This window comes from Eulemur rufifrons, chromosome 15 (genome assembly GCF_041146395.1).
Source record: "Eulemur rufifrons isolate Redbay chromosome 15, OSU_ERuf_1, whole genome shotgun sequence".
In the NCBI taxonomy this organism is placed as follows: domain Eukaryota; kingdom Metazoa; phylum Chordata; class Mammalia; order Primates; family Lemuridae; genus Eulemur; species Eulemur rufifrons.
The window spans coordinates 3,341,020-3,357,455 of record NC_090997.1 but is presented as its reverse complement, the minus strand read 5'-3'; the positions used below and the strand labels follow the sequence as shown (position 1 = coordinate 3,357,455).

Below are 16,436 nucleotides of genomic sequence, written 5' to 3'. Positions count from 1 at the left end.
GACAGACAGCAGTGCCCTGATAAAAAGTGTTAATAATAACATGATAATGGCTACCATTTATAGATTTTTAATATGAGGAACTAAGCTAAGCATCTTTCTTGTATTATCAGTTTTGATCCTTATCTCCACCCTATGAGGTGAGTTATTATTATACCCATTTTACAGATGAGGAAACTGAGGCTCGAAGAGATTAAATGACTTTCCCAAGATTACACAGTGGTGGAGTTGGAGTTTGAATGCAGGCCTGACCCCAGAGTCCACACTCTGGGCCAATTAATTATATTGCATCTTGTGTCCATAATCTCTAATCCCTATCCCATTTAATCCCTAATCAGATCAAGCAAAGCTCTGTTGCTTCCAGCTCCTAATAGCTCTGAGTCAATGATCTCTAGTCCCATGGTTAGAGCCTTCATTTGCAGTCTTAGATGATCTCATCTGCAGAGAAGTTTCTCTGCCATTAGTTCCCCTCTTCCAGCCATCCTCACGAAGTCATTTTTCTTTCTAAGGTGCATGGGATAATGTCACTTCCATAGGATCCTTCAGGTGCTCTTATCCCCTCCTGCTGAGATCCTTTTCAGAGCACACAGGGTTTTCCATTGATCTGTGTCACCCTTTTCTGTTGCATTCAGCCCCAGCCGCAACAAACCTCCTGCCCTCCCCAGTACCTCTGTGCATGTGGTGTTTTCTTACCCATGCCCTGCTCCACCCTGTCCTGATTTCTGAGTTCTTAACTCAGACTTAACCCAGGGTTCAGGTCTTCCAGGAAGCCTTTCTTATCTCCTCCGTCTGGAGAAAGTGCCCTTCCCAAGTGCTTCTGTCACTCCTGGGCCTTACCTCTTCCGTAGCCTGTATTAAACTCTGCTCCCTCCTTTGTCCTTACACTAGACCGGACTCACCTAGAGGGAACGCCATATATCTTAATAAGCTTTATATCTGCTGCCTAGCACAGGGCCCAATTCATAGTAGACAATAAATAAAAAGTCTGTCTAATAAATGAAAAAATACCTCCTCCACTGGCCTTGTTCTCAATTCTCCCTACCTGTACTCGCCACTGAAAAGCCAACGTTGTACACATCACTGGTTGCTGGGAGGGACTTACCTTGGACGGCTCCTATTCTAGGAAAGAGAAACTTTCACATTCCTGGAAACAGCAGGTACTTTCCACGGTTAGCAAAGAATTCACCAGAACTGGTTTGGATTTTTCTGCCTGGCAGCTGTTGGGAGCAGGGTGGGGTGAGAGTGGGGAAATTCCTGCAGACCCGCCTTTGCTTCCTTCTGGGGCTGCCCTGCTGCTCCACACCCATCCTCCTCCAAAACTTCACAGAGGGTAAAATCGGCATTTGGAGAGAGAAGAAGGCTGGTCGGATTCCTTCCCCTCCCCACAAAATATCCTTTCTCTGTTCACAAAGTGGGAATAATAATTCCTGCATCTCCCAACCTTGTGGAAGCTGAAGCCCTCATGGAAGAAGATGGTCTGTGATGTCTGCAGTACAATTTGACCCATCGGTCATAATACTTTAAACCTGGAAGCATCTGAAAAGTAATGTAGCAGTCAAACCTTGCCTTACAGACAGAGAAACTGGCCTGAAATCTCACAGCAAATCAGGATAGCGCTGGGAGGAAAACTTAGGTATCTTGATGGGCCCCACAGGAGGATGTAGTAGACCTTAAGGTCTTAAGATGTCCCCAGAATTTCTTGTCTCGGGGGAAACTCTCAGGTAAGCCTCATGTCAGGGACACAGAAAATGTTCCCTGACGGTCAACGTGTTCAGCCCAAACTCCTACAAGTGTGGTCCGCCTGGTAACCGCAGATGTCAGCACCCCTGGTTTGCCCCAGAGTTCATTCACTCCTCCCACCCCACCACCGTTTGATTTCCTTGCCCTATAATTTCCCCGTCTTCCTGTCTCTTACCTTCAGTGTCTTTCCCCATCAGCCCTGTGTTACTTTTTCTAAAGGAGGAGCTGAATGGAGAGGGGAAAACTTAGGAAACTCTCATTTCTTTGGACCCCGAAAGAACCCATCTGCCCTGACCTACGTGGAAATGGCATTGAATTCCAAGTCCTTTGTGCCCCCGCCTAGTGGGACAGCCACCTGGTGTCCACGTGGCAGTCATGAATCAAGAGGAGGAAATGTAGAGTTGTCAGAATTTTGAGGTGGGGAAAGACTAGGGGATAAGAAAAAGAAAAGTTCTTCCTTGTGATCTGGTGCTGAGAGTGAGCCAGAGGAGCACCGGTTTGAGGCTGATGCCATCTAGTGGTCCAGGTTTAAAGCTAGAGTTTTATGGAATCTTACAAATTATGATAATTCTAATAATAATAGTCCTTCCCTGGGTGCTTACCATGTGCTATTTCTGCGCTGAGTTCCTGACGTATGTCTTTTCACTTTATTGTCAAGATAATCCTGTGTGGGAGGTATTACTATTCCAATTCAAAGAATGAGAAAAATGGAGTTTTAGAAACATTTACTAACTTGCCTGGGTCACATAGCTAAGAAAAAGTGGACTTTGCCCAACTTTGCAACAAAACTCCTCAAAAAAGTTGCCTATACTTCTTGATTCCACTTATCTTCCTACTATGCTCTTTTTAGAAGGTAGAGTTTATTTAAGTAAGCAATATATTAATGCGGTTTAAAATTCAAAAGGCATTAAAAAATATTACAGAGGAAAGCTTCACTCCCATCTTGTCCCATGGTTTGCTAACTCCCCTTGCATAGGTAATCCACACTGTGAGCTTTACGTTATCCTTCCAGGGAAATATAGTGTGTATTTAGGCAAATACATATGTATATATATATATATATATATATAAAAAATATGTATACACACACACACACACACACACACACATATTCTTGCTTCCTATTTTCACAAATAGCAGCTCCCTAAATACATTGTTCTAAACTTCCCTTTTTAAGTTAAAAATATAGGGCAACAATCAATAGAGTGACTAGACAACCTACAGAACGGGAGAAAATACTTGCATGCTATACATCCGATAAAGGGCTAATAACCAGAATCTGCAAAGAACTCAAGCAAATCAGCAAGAAAATGTCAAATAACCACATTAAAAAGTGGGAAAAACACATGAACAGAAGCTTTTCAAAAGAAGATAGACTAATGGCCAATAAACATATGAAAAAATGCTGAATGTCTCTCATCATCAGGGAAATGCAAATCAAAACCACAATGAGATATCACTTAACTCCAGTGAGAATGACTTTTATCCAGAAGTCCCAGAACAACAGATACTGGCGTGGATGTGGAGACATAGGAACACTCATATACTGTTGGTGGGACTGCAAACTAGTACAACCTCTGTGGCAAGTAGTATGGAGATTTCTCAAAGAACTAAAAGTAGACCTACCATTTGATCCAGCAATCCCACTACTGGGTATTTATCCAAAGGGAAAAAAGTCATTTTATCAAAAGACACTTGTACTCATATATTTATTGCAGCACAATTCACAATCTCAAAGATGTGGAATCAACCCAAGTGCCCATCGATACATGAGTGAATTAATAAAATGTGGTACATGTATACCATCGAGCATTGCTCAGCCATAAAAAAAAAGAATTAATACCTTTTGTAACAATCTGGGTAGGACTGGAGACTCTTCTCCTAAGAAAATTATCACAGAAATGGAAAAACAAACACCACATGTACTCACTATTAAATTGGATCTAATTGATCAACACTCACGTAAAACTCAACAGAAATCAAACAGGTGGGAAGGGGGAGGGGGGACGGATAAATTCACACCTGACGGGTACAGTGCACACTACCTGGGTGATGGACACACTTATAACTTTGACTCAAATTGTACAAAAGCAATTCGTATAACCAAAATGTTTGGACCCCCATAATATTCTGAAATAAAAAAATACATAAATAATCAGTGAGACCTTAGGAGGAATGTGCAATACTCTTATCTCTTATTTTTAGTAAAATGTCTGTGTATAACTAATTGCTGCTTGTTAGATATTGTCCAAACTCACTTTTGATCTTGAGTGTTTTTACCTTCACAGACTTCATAAAAATAAGAAGAGTATTTGCTTGTTCCTATTATATTGCAACCATTAGAGCAAACATAAGGCCTTCCACCCCCCCCCACCCCATGCCACTGACTGGGTAGAACTGAGGCCAACAGGAGGGTATAGAATTTAAAGAGAAATAACTTAAAGTCACCTGGCTAATGTCAACACCGACACTAGAAACCAACTCCCTTTACTCAGGAGTAGTGGCTACCACATGTGCTTTCTCTGAAGCAGCACTTTACGAGGAAATATCAAAATCTACCTTTGTTGTCCTTCAGCCAAAAGAAATAAAATCAAGCAACTTCTGTAATTTTAACACTGTTACAACAGATGCTACATGAACTCAAGTGGAACTCTCACTGCCTTGAGAGCTGATTGAAGCATCCTACCACCCATTGCTGCTACATCAGGGTATTAAAAAAAGAGACAGAAGGAAGAGGCGGCAGAGGCCCAAGTTGAGCGGTGTGAGGGACTCAGACACAATGGGAGGGAGAGAGAAATAAATGCCTGTAATGACACTGAATGAACAGACAACGAGGTCACTGGGAGAGGCCTGCTACGCTATGGCACTTCTGGAGCCAATTTGCAAGAAATACAATTTAGAATAGGTGACTGCAATGCAATGTCTGACCTGTGTTTCCTTTCCTGCCTCAAACTTGTCAAAACCTTTGACCAAATTTTCACTTCTACAATATTTAGTTGAACTACACATATTTCTCAAAACAGTAATACAGTGCTCTAGTATACTTTAAACATCGTGTAAGTACATGGTGTGCTCATTATATTCAAGTCATTTCTAAGAGACTTATACAAAGACTGTCTTAGTGCCTACTTATGATGTATTTCCAAGTCTAAAAAAAATGCCGTTAATGCCTGTATAACTAGGAAAAGCCACGCATTGTGTTTTTGCAGGGACTTCTGTTTCTAGAGATGATCATTGCATGGGGGCCTCTGCCTTTATGAAGGGAAATTTGCAAATTTTAGCTAGCTCTGTGTTGTGACATTCATGTTTTATGAAAGAAAAACATGTTTCTGTACTAAAAATAAAACCCTAATCCAACCTTTAAAAAAATAAAAAATAAATAAAAATACATAGCTATGTAGTATTCTATTTTATGGAAGTTCCATATTTCATTTAGCCTGTCTCCTCTTATTGATCAGTACTTAGGTTATTGGAAATTTTTGCCATTGGTAGCAATGACTTGTATAGACATCATAATGCACGTGTGCAAAAATATGAGTATGATAAACCCTAAAGGGCGAGTTGCTGAGTCCAATAATACATTATTAATATTGATAGATATTGCAAAATTGCCTTCATAGAGGCTGAATTAATTTACAATCCCAGCAGCAATAGATGAGTTTATACACTTCCCCATTTCTTACCAACACAGAGTGTTGTCAATCTTTTAGATTTTGTCAACCTTACGGGTGAAAGTGGCATCGCATTATAGTTGTCACTTGCTTTTTAAAATGATGACCTAAGTAACAAAGATACTGAACCCAGGAGTAAAAACTGGGATGAAGAAGCAAGATGAGAAGAATAAACAAACACACACACACGTGCAGGCACAGCCAACAACAAATCTGTCAAATATTGGTAAATCAGAATGAGGAGTGAAATGTGACTATAACTATAAAAATCACCCAGAAAATGACAATTTAATTGAAACACAAGGCAGAACAGTCACAAATAACATGAGACTGAGGCAGATAAGGTAAAAGCATTCTAAAGTGTTTGTCTTGTTTGGAAGGAGGTTAGAGGTACTGATCAGCTTCAGATGTTGCCACGTTAGGTAGTCACGTTAAAAATGTAGGACTAACTCTTAACCAATGTGATTGGAATTTAAAACTCCTAAACCAGTAGGGGGAAATTGAAAAATACTTTAAAAATGTAATCAATTTAATATAAGCCATGAAAGGAAAAAAAAAAGAAGCAAAATCAAAACATAACAAAGAGAAAGCACAATATATGATAATAGAAACAAACCCAGTTCACTCAGGAATCAGAATAAATGTAAATAGTTTAAATCTGGGAATTAAAAGAAAGAGGTTCTCAGACTGGATTGAATCTGCATTAAAATATCACAAAATTAAAATATTACAAAATCCAGTTTTATGCCATATGTGATTCACAAGAATCACAGAGAAAACCTAAAGACAGGAAAGGTTAAAACTGAAAACTAGTATAAGCTCACAAAGCAAAAACTAACAGAAGACAGCTTGTGTAGTTACAGAAATATTTAACTTAATTTTATTCTTCTTTTTAAGACAGAGTCTCACTCTGTCACCCTGGGTAGAATACAGTGGCATTATCATATCTCACAGCAACCTCAAACTCCTGGGCTCAAGGGATCCTCCTGCCTCAGCCTCCTGAGTAGCTGGGACTACAGGTTAGTGCCACCATGCCAGGCTAATTTTTCTATTTTTGTAGAAATAGGTGTTGCTCTTGCTCTGACTGGTCTTGAACTCCTGGCCTCAAGCAACTTCCCACCTCAACCTCCCAATTAGTGCTGGGATTACAGGTGTGAGCCACTGTACCCAGCCTAGCACTCTTCTTTGGATTTCATTCAGCATTTTGGAGAAAATGTCCCTTTTCTTCTCCTTTTTATCTTCAATTTCTCTTATCTACAGATGCCTTCCACTTGATTCAGAAATTTAAGGTCTTTCCTATCGTAACAGCATCTTCCCCTACTATGCAACAGAACACGAGAACTCATTCCTCCTATCTAACCCTGATTTTGTAACCATTACCGACCTCTCCCTGTCCCCATCACCCTCTCCTCCCAGCCTCTGGTAACCACTCTTTAATTCTACAAGATAAACTCTTTTAGATTCCCCATATGAGTGAGATCATGCGGATTTGTCTTTCTGTCCCTGGTTTATTTCACTTAACATGATGTCCTCCAGGTTCATCCATGTTGTTGCAAATGACAGGAGTTCTTTCTTTTTCATGGTTGAATCGTATTCCACTGTGTATATGTACCACGTTTTCTTTAGTAATATTGTATATTTCCAAATAGCTGGAAGAAAGGATTTTGAATGTTCTTACACAAAGAAATGACCAGTGTTTGAGGTGATGGACATACTAATTATCTTGATCTGATCACTACACAATGTATACATGTACATCACACTGTACACTATAAATAGGTACAATTATTATGTGTCAGTTCAAAACAAAACAAAAAAGTATTTTCCCTTAGTGTTGCTTTTCTCCCAAATGAGAGACCCATTTTTTTCCTTATTTTCGCTTTCAAAGTTCTTGAAAGACTGTTTATGTCTGTCGTCTTCATTTTCTCATTTCCAATTCATTCTTTATTCTTTTGAAACATGGCTTTTACCTCAACTCTCTGCTGCCCCGTTGAAGGCTGTCGGTGCCCACTAATTATAAAACACAAAGCTCTTTTGTTGTATCCTGGTGAACATTTTTTGCAGCATTTTATTCCTTTGAGAATCCTATCTCCATGTTTTTTTTCTTTTCCTTTTTGTGGTCCTCTTGGCTTATAGGAAATTGTACCGTCCAAGTGTTCTCTCTCTCTCCTGTTTCTTCTCTGACAATCCCTCACTAACTGCTCTTGAGGCAGACGCTGGAGAATGTGGTCCACTCTCTTCTCAAGCCACAGGCTCTCCGCTGGCAAAGTCAATATCCCGCAGGAAGGGGACCAATGGGTCAGAACGGGCCAGGGCCATGGCTAAATGAGGATAGTGGGATACATAATACACAATCCGCCTAGTTCTTCTAGGGCCCTATGCTATGCAGATTACTTTTTTTCTTCTTTTCCCAGCCCATTTTTTACATACCTAAATTACTGTCAGTGATTCTGCGGTTAAACAATTCTGGAGTGGTATAACTCAACTTATGAAAGTATTCTACCTAGTACCTCGTGATGAAAACTCTTCTATCTTGATTGGTTATCAGTCAGAGGAGTTTCCAATCCTGGGGACTCTAGAAAACATATATACTCATACTCTGGGTGAATATTTTTTGGCTGTGTTGTGTGAGGGCAAGGCCTACTCTGAAGAGGCTGATGACTTTATTATCTCATTTTTCCCTCTCTCCAGAATGGGTTCTGGGTGGGTCCCCTGGGCGGTGGCTCTGCTCCTGAATCTGAGAAGGCCGGATTCCTCCCTGACTCAAGGCACAGACTCCCCAGGTAAGAACAGAGCAATCGGGGGGCCGTGTATGCAAGAACTGGCATGGGGAAGGGACGCCTTTCCCAAGAGGTCTAGGCCACAGACCAGACTGGAAGTGGCTTCTGACTTCAAAGAGCAGTGCGGGAAAGTACTTGGGCAGAAAGTGCCCCTTCCCTCTTCACCACATGCCGTGGGCTTCTGGGAGCAGGGGCTTCCTGTACCCGGGCCAGGGATGCAGGAGGAAGGGAAACATTCTGTTTTGTTCCGGGTCCCTGTCCTGTCGGCATCCGTGGGAGGACTGCAAAAGCTGGAGGCAGTCTGGGAACAGCCACCATTCTCCAGCCGGGAGTTACTCTGCCGACTGTGACTGTTTCTGTTTGTCCAAGGGGGGCATATGTGGACAAACGAAACTGGAAACAAAGGTTGCTTCTGCTACCATTTATTAAGCCCCTATTGATGGTCAGCATTGCACTAAACAGCTCTGAGAAGTAAGAGAAGTTGAATACATTATCCTTGTCCTCAGGATACAAATTATTTGTCACTGTTATTTTTCTAGCTGAGGAGACAGGCTATGCACACGCGAAGCCATGCGAGGCCATGAAAGCATATATCTATGAGCAGAAAACAGGGTGTGGTGTGCCGAGAACAGAGCCCTCTTTGCATGTCAAAGTTGCATTAAGTACAAAAGAGGAACAAACCTGGGGAGGACCTTTGTTTTCTAGAGAATAGAAACCACTCTAAGTAAATGACACAACTGACGAAAATCAGCACAGATTTTAAAAGATGATGACAAATTCAGGCTGTAAGAGGACACAGAGAATATAAATGCCAAGGAAGAGGAGGTGGAACCTCACCTGAAAGTCGCTCCTTAGTGAGAGCTGAGCACGGCTCAGCCCGCAGTGCCTGGCGGAGGCCTCTGAACTTAGAAATGAAAGTCAATTTACAATGTTCAAAGATCGATGGCAATTACCCTTCAATTCTCAACTGCAATTCCATTTCTTCAGGTCTTTCCTAACCTACCTGTGTTATTAACCCCATTTGAATTTCCCTTTATCACGGTGGTGGTTCTCAAGGGCACGGAACTGGGGTAACCTACACAGCAGGCTCACAGCACGTTGTAATCCTTGGCCAGTTCGAGGACTCTCTCCTCTGCCCTCATCTCCGTTCCCATTCTTTCCTCTCCTTAGAGAATCCATTCTGAACGTGTCTCGTATGTCTTTACATATGAGGGTGGCCTTTAAAAATATGTAGCAATGTTTTTCTGCATGCACTTCAATTTTTTGTTATATTTTAAAAGTTTAATAAATGTCATTGTGCATGGAATTGCATTGTTTCTTTTCTCACCTGACACTTGCTTCTGAGCATGCAGAGGCCAAAAGGCCTCCTCTCAAATCCACGTGTTCTGCCATCACTTACCAGGTGTGGGTTTTCCCAGAGGTGGGGGGGCTGGTTCACGATCTTTCTTTTGGTTTTCCAGAAGATTTTGTGATTCAGGCAAAGGCTGACTGTTACTTCACCAATGGGACGGAAAAGGTGCGCTTTGTGGTCAGATTCATCTATAACTTGGAGGAGTATGTACGTTTCGACAGTGACGTGGGGGTGTTTGTGGCCCTGACGGCGCTGGGGCAGCCCGACGCGGAGCAGTGGAACCGCCGGGCGGATATACTGGAGAGGAGCAGAGCGTCCGTGGATGCGCTCTGCAGACGCAACTACGAGCTGGGCGCACCCTTCACGGTGGGGAGAACAGGTGGGCTGGAAGGTGGGCCCTGGCGGGTTCAGGAACGTCTCCCATGTGAACCTGGCCGTGGCCCTTCTTCCTTACAAGAAGCAATTTTCTGCTTCGGGATAAACAGATTATGAGCCGTGGAGTCTGTGTATGTGTTCTGTCCCCAAGTGTGACTCATTGTCCTCACAGGTCAGGTCACTGTGGTCTTGGTCGCAGACCCCCAAGGTTTCAGGGACTGTGAGGGCCTGAGTGCTCTCGAATGTTAATAGAAGTGGTGATCGTGGTGACACTTCATCAAGTTTAAATCCACCCTGTTTCTGAGTCTCGGGGGCTGAGATTTCCCTACACTTCCAGTTTCCACTTGGCTGATCTGGGAAAGAGATTAGGGGTAGTGACAGTCCCTAAAGAAATTCCTGTCCTGGCTGGGTGGCTTTTCTTTACAGTGTCTCGTTCTTCTCTCCCTTCCTAGTGCAACCAGATGTGACAGTGTACCCAGAGAGGACCCCGTTCCTGCACCAGCACAATCTGCTGCTCTGCTCTGTGACTGGCTTCTACCCCGGGGACATCAAGATCAGGTGGCTCTGGAATGGGCAGGAGGAGAGAGCTGGTGTCGTGTCCACTGGCCTTGTCAGGAATGGAGACTGGACCTTTCAGACTACGGTGATGCTGGAAATGACTCCCAAATTTGGAGATGTCTATACCTGCCTCGTTGATCACCCCAGCCTGCGGAGCCCTGTGTCTGTGGAGTGGAGTGAGAATTAGTTTCTTGTACTCTGTGGGCCTGACTCAGGACCATATTGACTCAATAGATCCTGTGTCACCTCTGCATTCCTCTTGGTACAGCACGAATTCTTCCTTCCCTTGGTCTGGGAGAGTCGCCGAAATCGGAGTCCTTGGGTTAGGGTGGAAGAAAACATGGCAAATATCTATTCTCATATCTTCCAAGAAATGAGGAGGTCTAATGCCCTCATCACATGCTTCCAACCCTGGGAATTGGTTTCCTCTAATACTTAGGTCTTAGTATTTAGGGGGCAGTCTTATGGGCTCTTAAGAATCAGTAACGGATGGGTGGGGCTACTTTATGGGTGCAAACTTTGGCCTCAAAGAACCATTGCTAAATTTGTCCTTTCTATAGCTAGCATTTGATTTTTTGTCCAGTGCAGACTCTGGGATTTCAAGAAGGTGCGCTGAGTACTGGGGAGCGTTTTGCTAACTTTAGGACCTGTTTCCTGTAGGAGCTCAGTCTGATTATCCTTGGAGAAAGATGCTAAGTGGAGTTGCCGCCTTCCTGCTTGGGCTGATCTTCTTTTTGGTGGGGATGCTCATCCACCTCAGGGGTCAGAAAGGTAAAGAGCCTCCGAGGAGCACACTGTTCCCCCCGGGTCCCCCACTTCCCACCTTCCCTAAACCAAAGAGCGGAGGCAAGGGAAGCTGATTGTCCTTCTCAGGGATCCCTGGGATAATGTTTTCGGAAGCCCGAGCATTCTCAGCAGTAAGCAGAGGTGGAGCTCTGATGGGCCATTCCCCATTCCTCAGGGTCATCGCGACATTTGGCCCTAATTGGGGCAATTCATTCTTCTTTTGATTTTTTTCCAGGATATGTGGAGACGAAGATGTCTGGTGATGAGGTAATGTCTCTTTCCTTCTCTTTGGGTGGCAGATCATCCTCTTGGTTCTCTGGCCAGAGGGAGACACCATGGGGTTAAGGAGGCGTGAGGTTGGCTCTGGCTGGGTGGTACTGTCCCCTGAGTCCCTGGAATGGGAGGGTGGGGCTGCCTCATGGACCTTCGTCTCTGTCCCCGCAGACCTCAAGAGCTGTTCTCCCCCCGCAGCCACGCTAAGGTCCTCGCTGAAGCTTCTCCCCCTGGAGCCTGAAGCAATAGCAAGTGGCCTGGGTCCTGGGCGAGGTAAAGGACGTTCATGAGGCCAGTGTTCTGGGGATGAATATTTTCCGTGATCCTTGGAGGAGTCCGGAACTGATTCTAGAGCTTTGTGTTTTGAGATCATGCATCTCCCACCCATCTGCCGTCTTCCTCCTACTTGTATGTGTCATTAATCCCCATGGCCACTCCAGAAACTCCCCTCAAACCTAACGCCTTCCAGCCTCGGACCATCTACTTGTACTTTTCCACGGTCCAGCCGTAACCCTGCAAGTCACGGTACCAAATGTTTCTCTCTTCCAACTGCAATCTCCACAGTCTTCAGAAGAAAAATGCTCAGTCACCTGTTTCCTTTTCACTGTTTTTAAGAAACTTTTTATTGTAAAATAAAACAGAGACACAGATAACCACTGAAAATATATAATTTCATGAATTATTTAAGGCAAAAGCCCTGTAATCACCACTTGGGTCAAGAAACAGAACTCTGCCCGTTACTGCAGGAGTCCTCACGTGCCTCAGGCCAGTCAACCTCTCCTCCCCTCAAACGTAATCATATCCTGCCTTTTCTGTATTTCTTTGTATCTTTTTTTTTTTTTTGATACTTTTTTGCAGTCTACTCACCCCAGTATGCATTCCTGGACCTATAGCTTAGTTGTCTTTTTTGTATCTTAAACCTCACAGGTTTCTCCCTCATCCTTTTCTTTTCCTCATGATTAATCTGTTGAAAAGCCTTTTGAGCTGCTGAGTTTCCCACACTCTGGATTTTGCTGATGGCATACATATGGCGCCGTTTAACACTTCCTATGTCTTCTGCATTTCATGCAAATTGGCATCTAAATGCAGAGGCTGGATCAGACTCTGGTTTGATCATTGTGGAGAGTCTGTAGGTAGTGTTGTGGTTTTTCACCCTGAGATGCACAATGTCCAGCTGTTTCTCTCTGCGTTATGCTCGCAACCAGGAATGCTAATTGCCTCATTCTGTTAATTTATTGGGGATTGCAAAATGGTGGTATTCTAATTCTATCATTCCTTCCTCATGTATTTGCTTTCTTACTTCCATATAGAGACACTTTCCTTCAGTTACTAGCGGGTTACCCAATGGTAATGTGGACAGGCAGGATCAATGTTTGACTGTCCTTTTATTTAGTTGTTTAGAAAAAACTCAAGCTTTTTCTCCTCTGCTCTTACACAACAGCAATCATCAACACAGAAGACTTCTGTGACCAAATGTAGGTTTCTTTCCCCACACAGCAAACAGCAGACACCAGTGGGTAGCCTCTAATTCAATTCCGACACTATCAACCTGGGGGTAGCGTCACCCACAGGGGGAGGGCTCAGTCCCTATCAGTCCCTAAGACTGTCCCCCCCTGACCTTCAGACACCAGTCATAAATCCAGGCCTCCAGAATTTCTGAGCTCCAGCTTCAATTGGGGATTCCCACAACACCCTCCTTGGGTTTGCTTAATTTTCTGGAGCAGCTCACAGAACTCAGGGAAATGCTTATATTTACTGGTTTAGTACAAAGGATATTGCAAAGGATACAGATGAAGAGACGTGGAGGGCAAGGTGTGGAGAAAGGGGCTCGAGTGTCCACACCCGCCCTGGGCACACCGCCCTCCAGGCACCTCCACATGGTCAGCTATCCGGAAGCTCTCTGGACCCAGTCCTCTTGGGTTTTTATGGATGACTGTGTGGCAATCTCATTAGCCTCCAGGGAACGGTGCAAGACCCTCTCTGGAATGAAGGTCTTATGACCCACAATCAGAAAGGCGGGGGAAGATTGGAGTCCTGCCTCTGGGCTGGTGAAAAGAGGGCAGGAGAAGGCCAGACGGATTCTGGCTCCTGAGCTCTAACACACCCAACATCGTAACAAGTGACTGTAACAAGAAATATGGAAGCTATAAGCTGGAAACCGTGGATGAAAACCCATATATATATATTATAACACCACCCCGGTTTTCAAGTTAATGAATTGGCTTCCTACGATGATCCACAGGTGACTAATCAGATTTTACTTTTATTTTTTTTTGTATTACTATAAACTGAAGGATTTAAATATATTTGATGGGTTTTAATCTACTGAAGCTCTGTTGAAGCTCAAATTTCTTCTAGTGGCTACCTGAAGAAGTTTCCACTTGCCAAAAATGAAACTGAATTTCTTTGACACAAGCCTTGTGATAGTTTCTTTGGTACCTGGTATGACAAGATGTTTCTGGCTCATCCTGTGCATTTTCTGCCTAGAACTGGAATCAGCCATTTTTCCAGAAATCCTTGGTTTATTTTAGGGGGAAGTGTCATTTAAGACCATAATCCAGAGTTGAGGTGATTCGTCCTGCTGAACCTGCAGCTGGAGTTGCCCCAAAAGCTGCAGCAGGGGAGTTCGCACAGAGCCCCAAACATGGCAAGATGGGCCAGTTGGGATTCCAGAGAGAAACACTGAACGCCAGGGTGACTGGTCCACAGCATTTATTAGGGGAACTTACATACGACACGGAGCGGGCTGCTGAGTCAGCCTGGGACAGTGAGAGAAAGAAAGGATGCTCTGCCTAAGTTTATCCGCAGCGAGGAGGTCCGGGTATGGAGTCTATGTGAGAGTTTAAGGAATTTGGCTCAGGGCTGGGACCAGTTTCTTTCAATGTTTTGGGCAGCAACTTAGATACCTTTATCAGCCTGGGAATGTTCAAAGCCTGGGTTTGGGTTCAAGCCTGCTGGGAAAAACCCGCAGCTAGCTGGGTCATAGAGGGGTCAAGGCATTCTGATTTTTTGGTCAGGACACAGAAAGAGAGCAGGGATTGGCCGGGGGGTAGGATGGGGACTCTACACAGGGACTGGTCATTGTGTCAGGCTTTCTCAGTGGAAATAAAAATATAACATTTAAATATGTATATGTGAAAAAAATTAATCTTGTCTAGATTACATCTGCATCTCCTTTCTTTTGTATCAAGAATTCTGGTTTTCGAGGACACAGGGAAAGACACAATTAGAACGTCCATACTCACTCATTTGCTCCCCCTGAGTTAACATGCACAGCCGTCGAAGGATACAGCACTCATACCATCAATACCGCCAAATGGTTACTGGAAACACTGGAAGTTTTTTGCCTTTGTCCTCCCCATGATCCCTCCTTTTAGAGTTGTAGTGTATCTCTATTAATGGATCACATAACACTACATAGAATATAAAATAGTCCCCTTTTAGTCTTAGTTCTGTGAGCAGTGACATGTTTAACGCTCACCATCATTTCTTACGTCAATGTCCCTATTGTGAGGTGGTTCACAAGGCTTGGTCTATGGACCTCTGGGACCCTTCCAAGGGGTCCGGGAGGTCAAACTGACTTTGTAATAATACTAAGATATTATTTGTTCTTTTCTCTGTGTTATTTGCCGGTGGTACAAAATCTGCGGTGGGTAAAACTATTAGTGTCTTAGCATGAGTCAAGGCAGTGACACCAAGCTGTGCACATAGCCCTACTCCTCACTGCCATGCAAGTGCTGTAGGAAGGGCCAGTGCCCTTGATGAAGTAATCAAATCAAACATATCTTTTTAATATTCAGTGTGACAAACAGGCAGCATTTCTGATGCACATTGATGGAAAGGGAGTTAGTCGTCTTGTTGAAAAGCATTTTTATGATTGCTTGAGTTGTGAGTGGAGCTAGACATTTCTTTTTTTTTAAAGGATTAACATTTTCCTTGACAATAGAATGACTGACATACATTATGGTTATTCAGATGTAGGTTTCTGGTAGATATTTTCTCAGAATGAACAAAATAAGCCCATACTTTGAGGAAAATGATATTGACAGTGAATATTAGAATTTCAAGAGAAAATTAAAATTTTGAAAAACTTGTGTTTGCCACAGCTTCCCACTACTGGAAGATTTTTCTGATGAGATTGGTGGTGGTTTTAAACAAATATGGTTTTTAAAATATTGCTTAATGAAATGTGTTAACACAATACTTTATAAATGATCAATGCATGATATTGCAAAATCAGGCATGGATAAAAGATCAATTTAAAGTGCAAGATAGACCAGTGAATTTTAACATAACAGAATATAAAGAGTTAATTGATAAGGTTTCAGATTCCACACTGCAATTAACCTGTAAGAATTTACCATTTGTTGAGTTTTGGTGTCTTATCAAAGAAGAATATCCACAACAGCTGAAAAGGCTGTTGAAATTTTTCTCTTTTTCCCAGCTATATATCTGAGTGAGGCCAGGTTTTCCTCATGTACTTCAGTCAAAACAGCATATTGTTACAGATTGAATGTGGAAGAATATATAACCAAGCTACCTTTATTAAGCCAGACATTAATGCGATTTTAAAAGTGTACAACAATTCTTTCTTTTTCACTATTCTTCTGTGCTGGAAAATTCAGCTATTTTCTATAAAAATATGCTATATCAACATGCAATGAGTTTATTACTGTTATTTAAAAACAAACAAATAAATATTAATGTCACTGGAGTATCCCATGTACACTAAAGCTCCTTGGAGTTCTCAACAATTCTTTAAGAATGAGAAGGGATCCTGCTACTGAAACATTTGTAAACTACAGAGTAGTCACTGTGGTTGTTTGAAGTTCTTTCTCTAGTAGCTTCCTCAGGAACTGTGTAGGGAAGTGGCTTAGTCTGTTTGGGCTGCTGTAACAAACTGCT

At 42.9% G+C, this 16,436-nt stretch overlaps 1 protein-coding gene across 1 annotated transcript; it reads left to right on the top strand.

The window, feature by feature from the left end:
• The first annotated feature begins 8,100 nt into the window (after positions 1-8,100).
• On the top strand, positions 8,101-11,792 carry LOC138395812 (HLA class II histocompatibility antigen, DO beta chain). Its single transcript, XM_069488799.1, has 6 exons — positions 8,101-8,191; positions 9,649-9,918; positions 10,367-10,648; positions 11,133-11,243; positions 11,494-11,525; positions 11,703-11,792. Exons 1-6 carry the CDS (start codon positions 8,101-8,103, stop codon positions 11,736-11,738), a joined length of 822 nt encoding a protein of 273 aa, XP_069344900.1. The 3' UTR covers positions 11,739-11,792.
• The last annotated feature ends 4,644 nt before the right edge of the window (positions 11,793-16,436 follow it).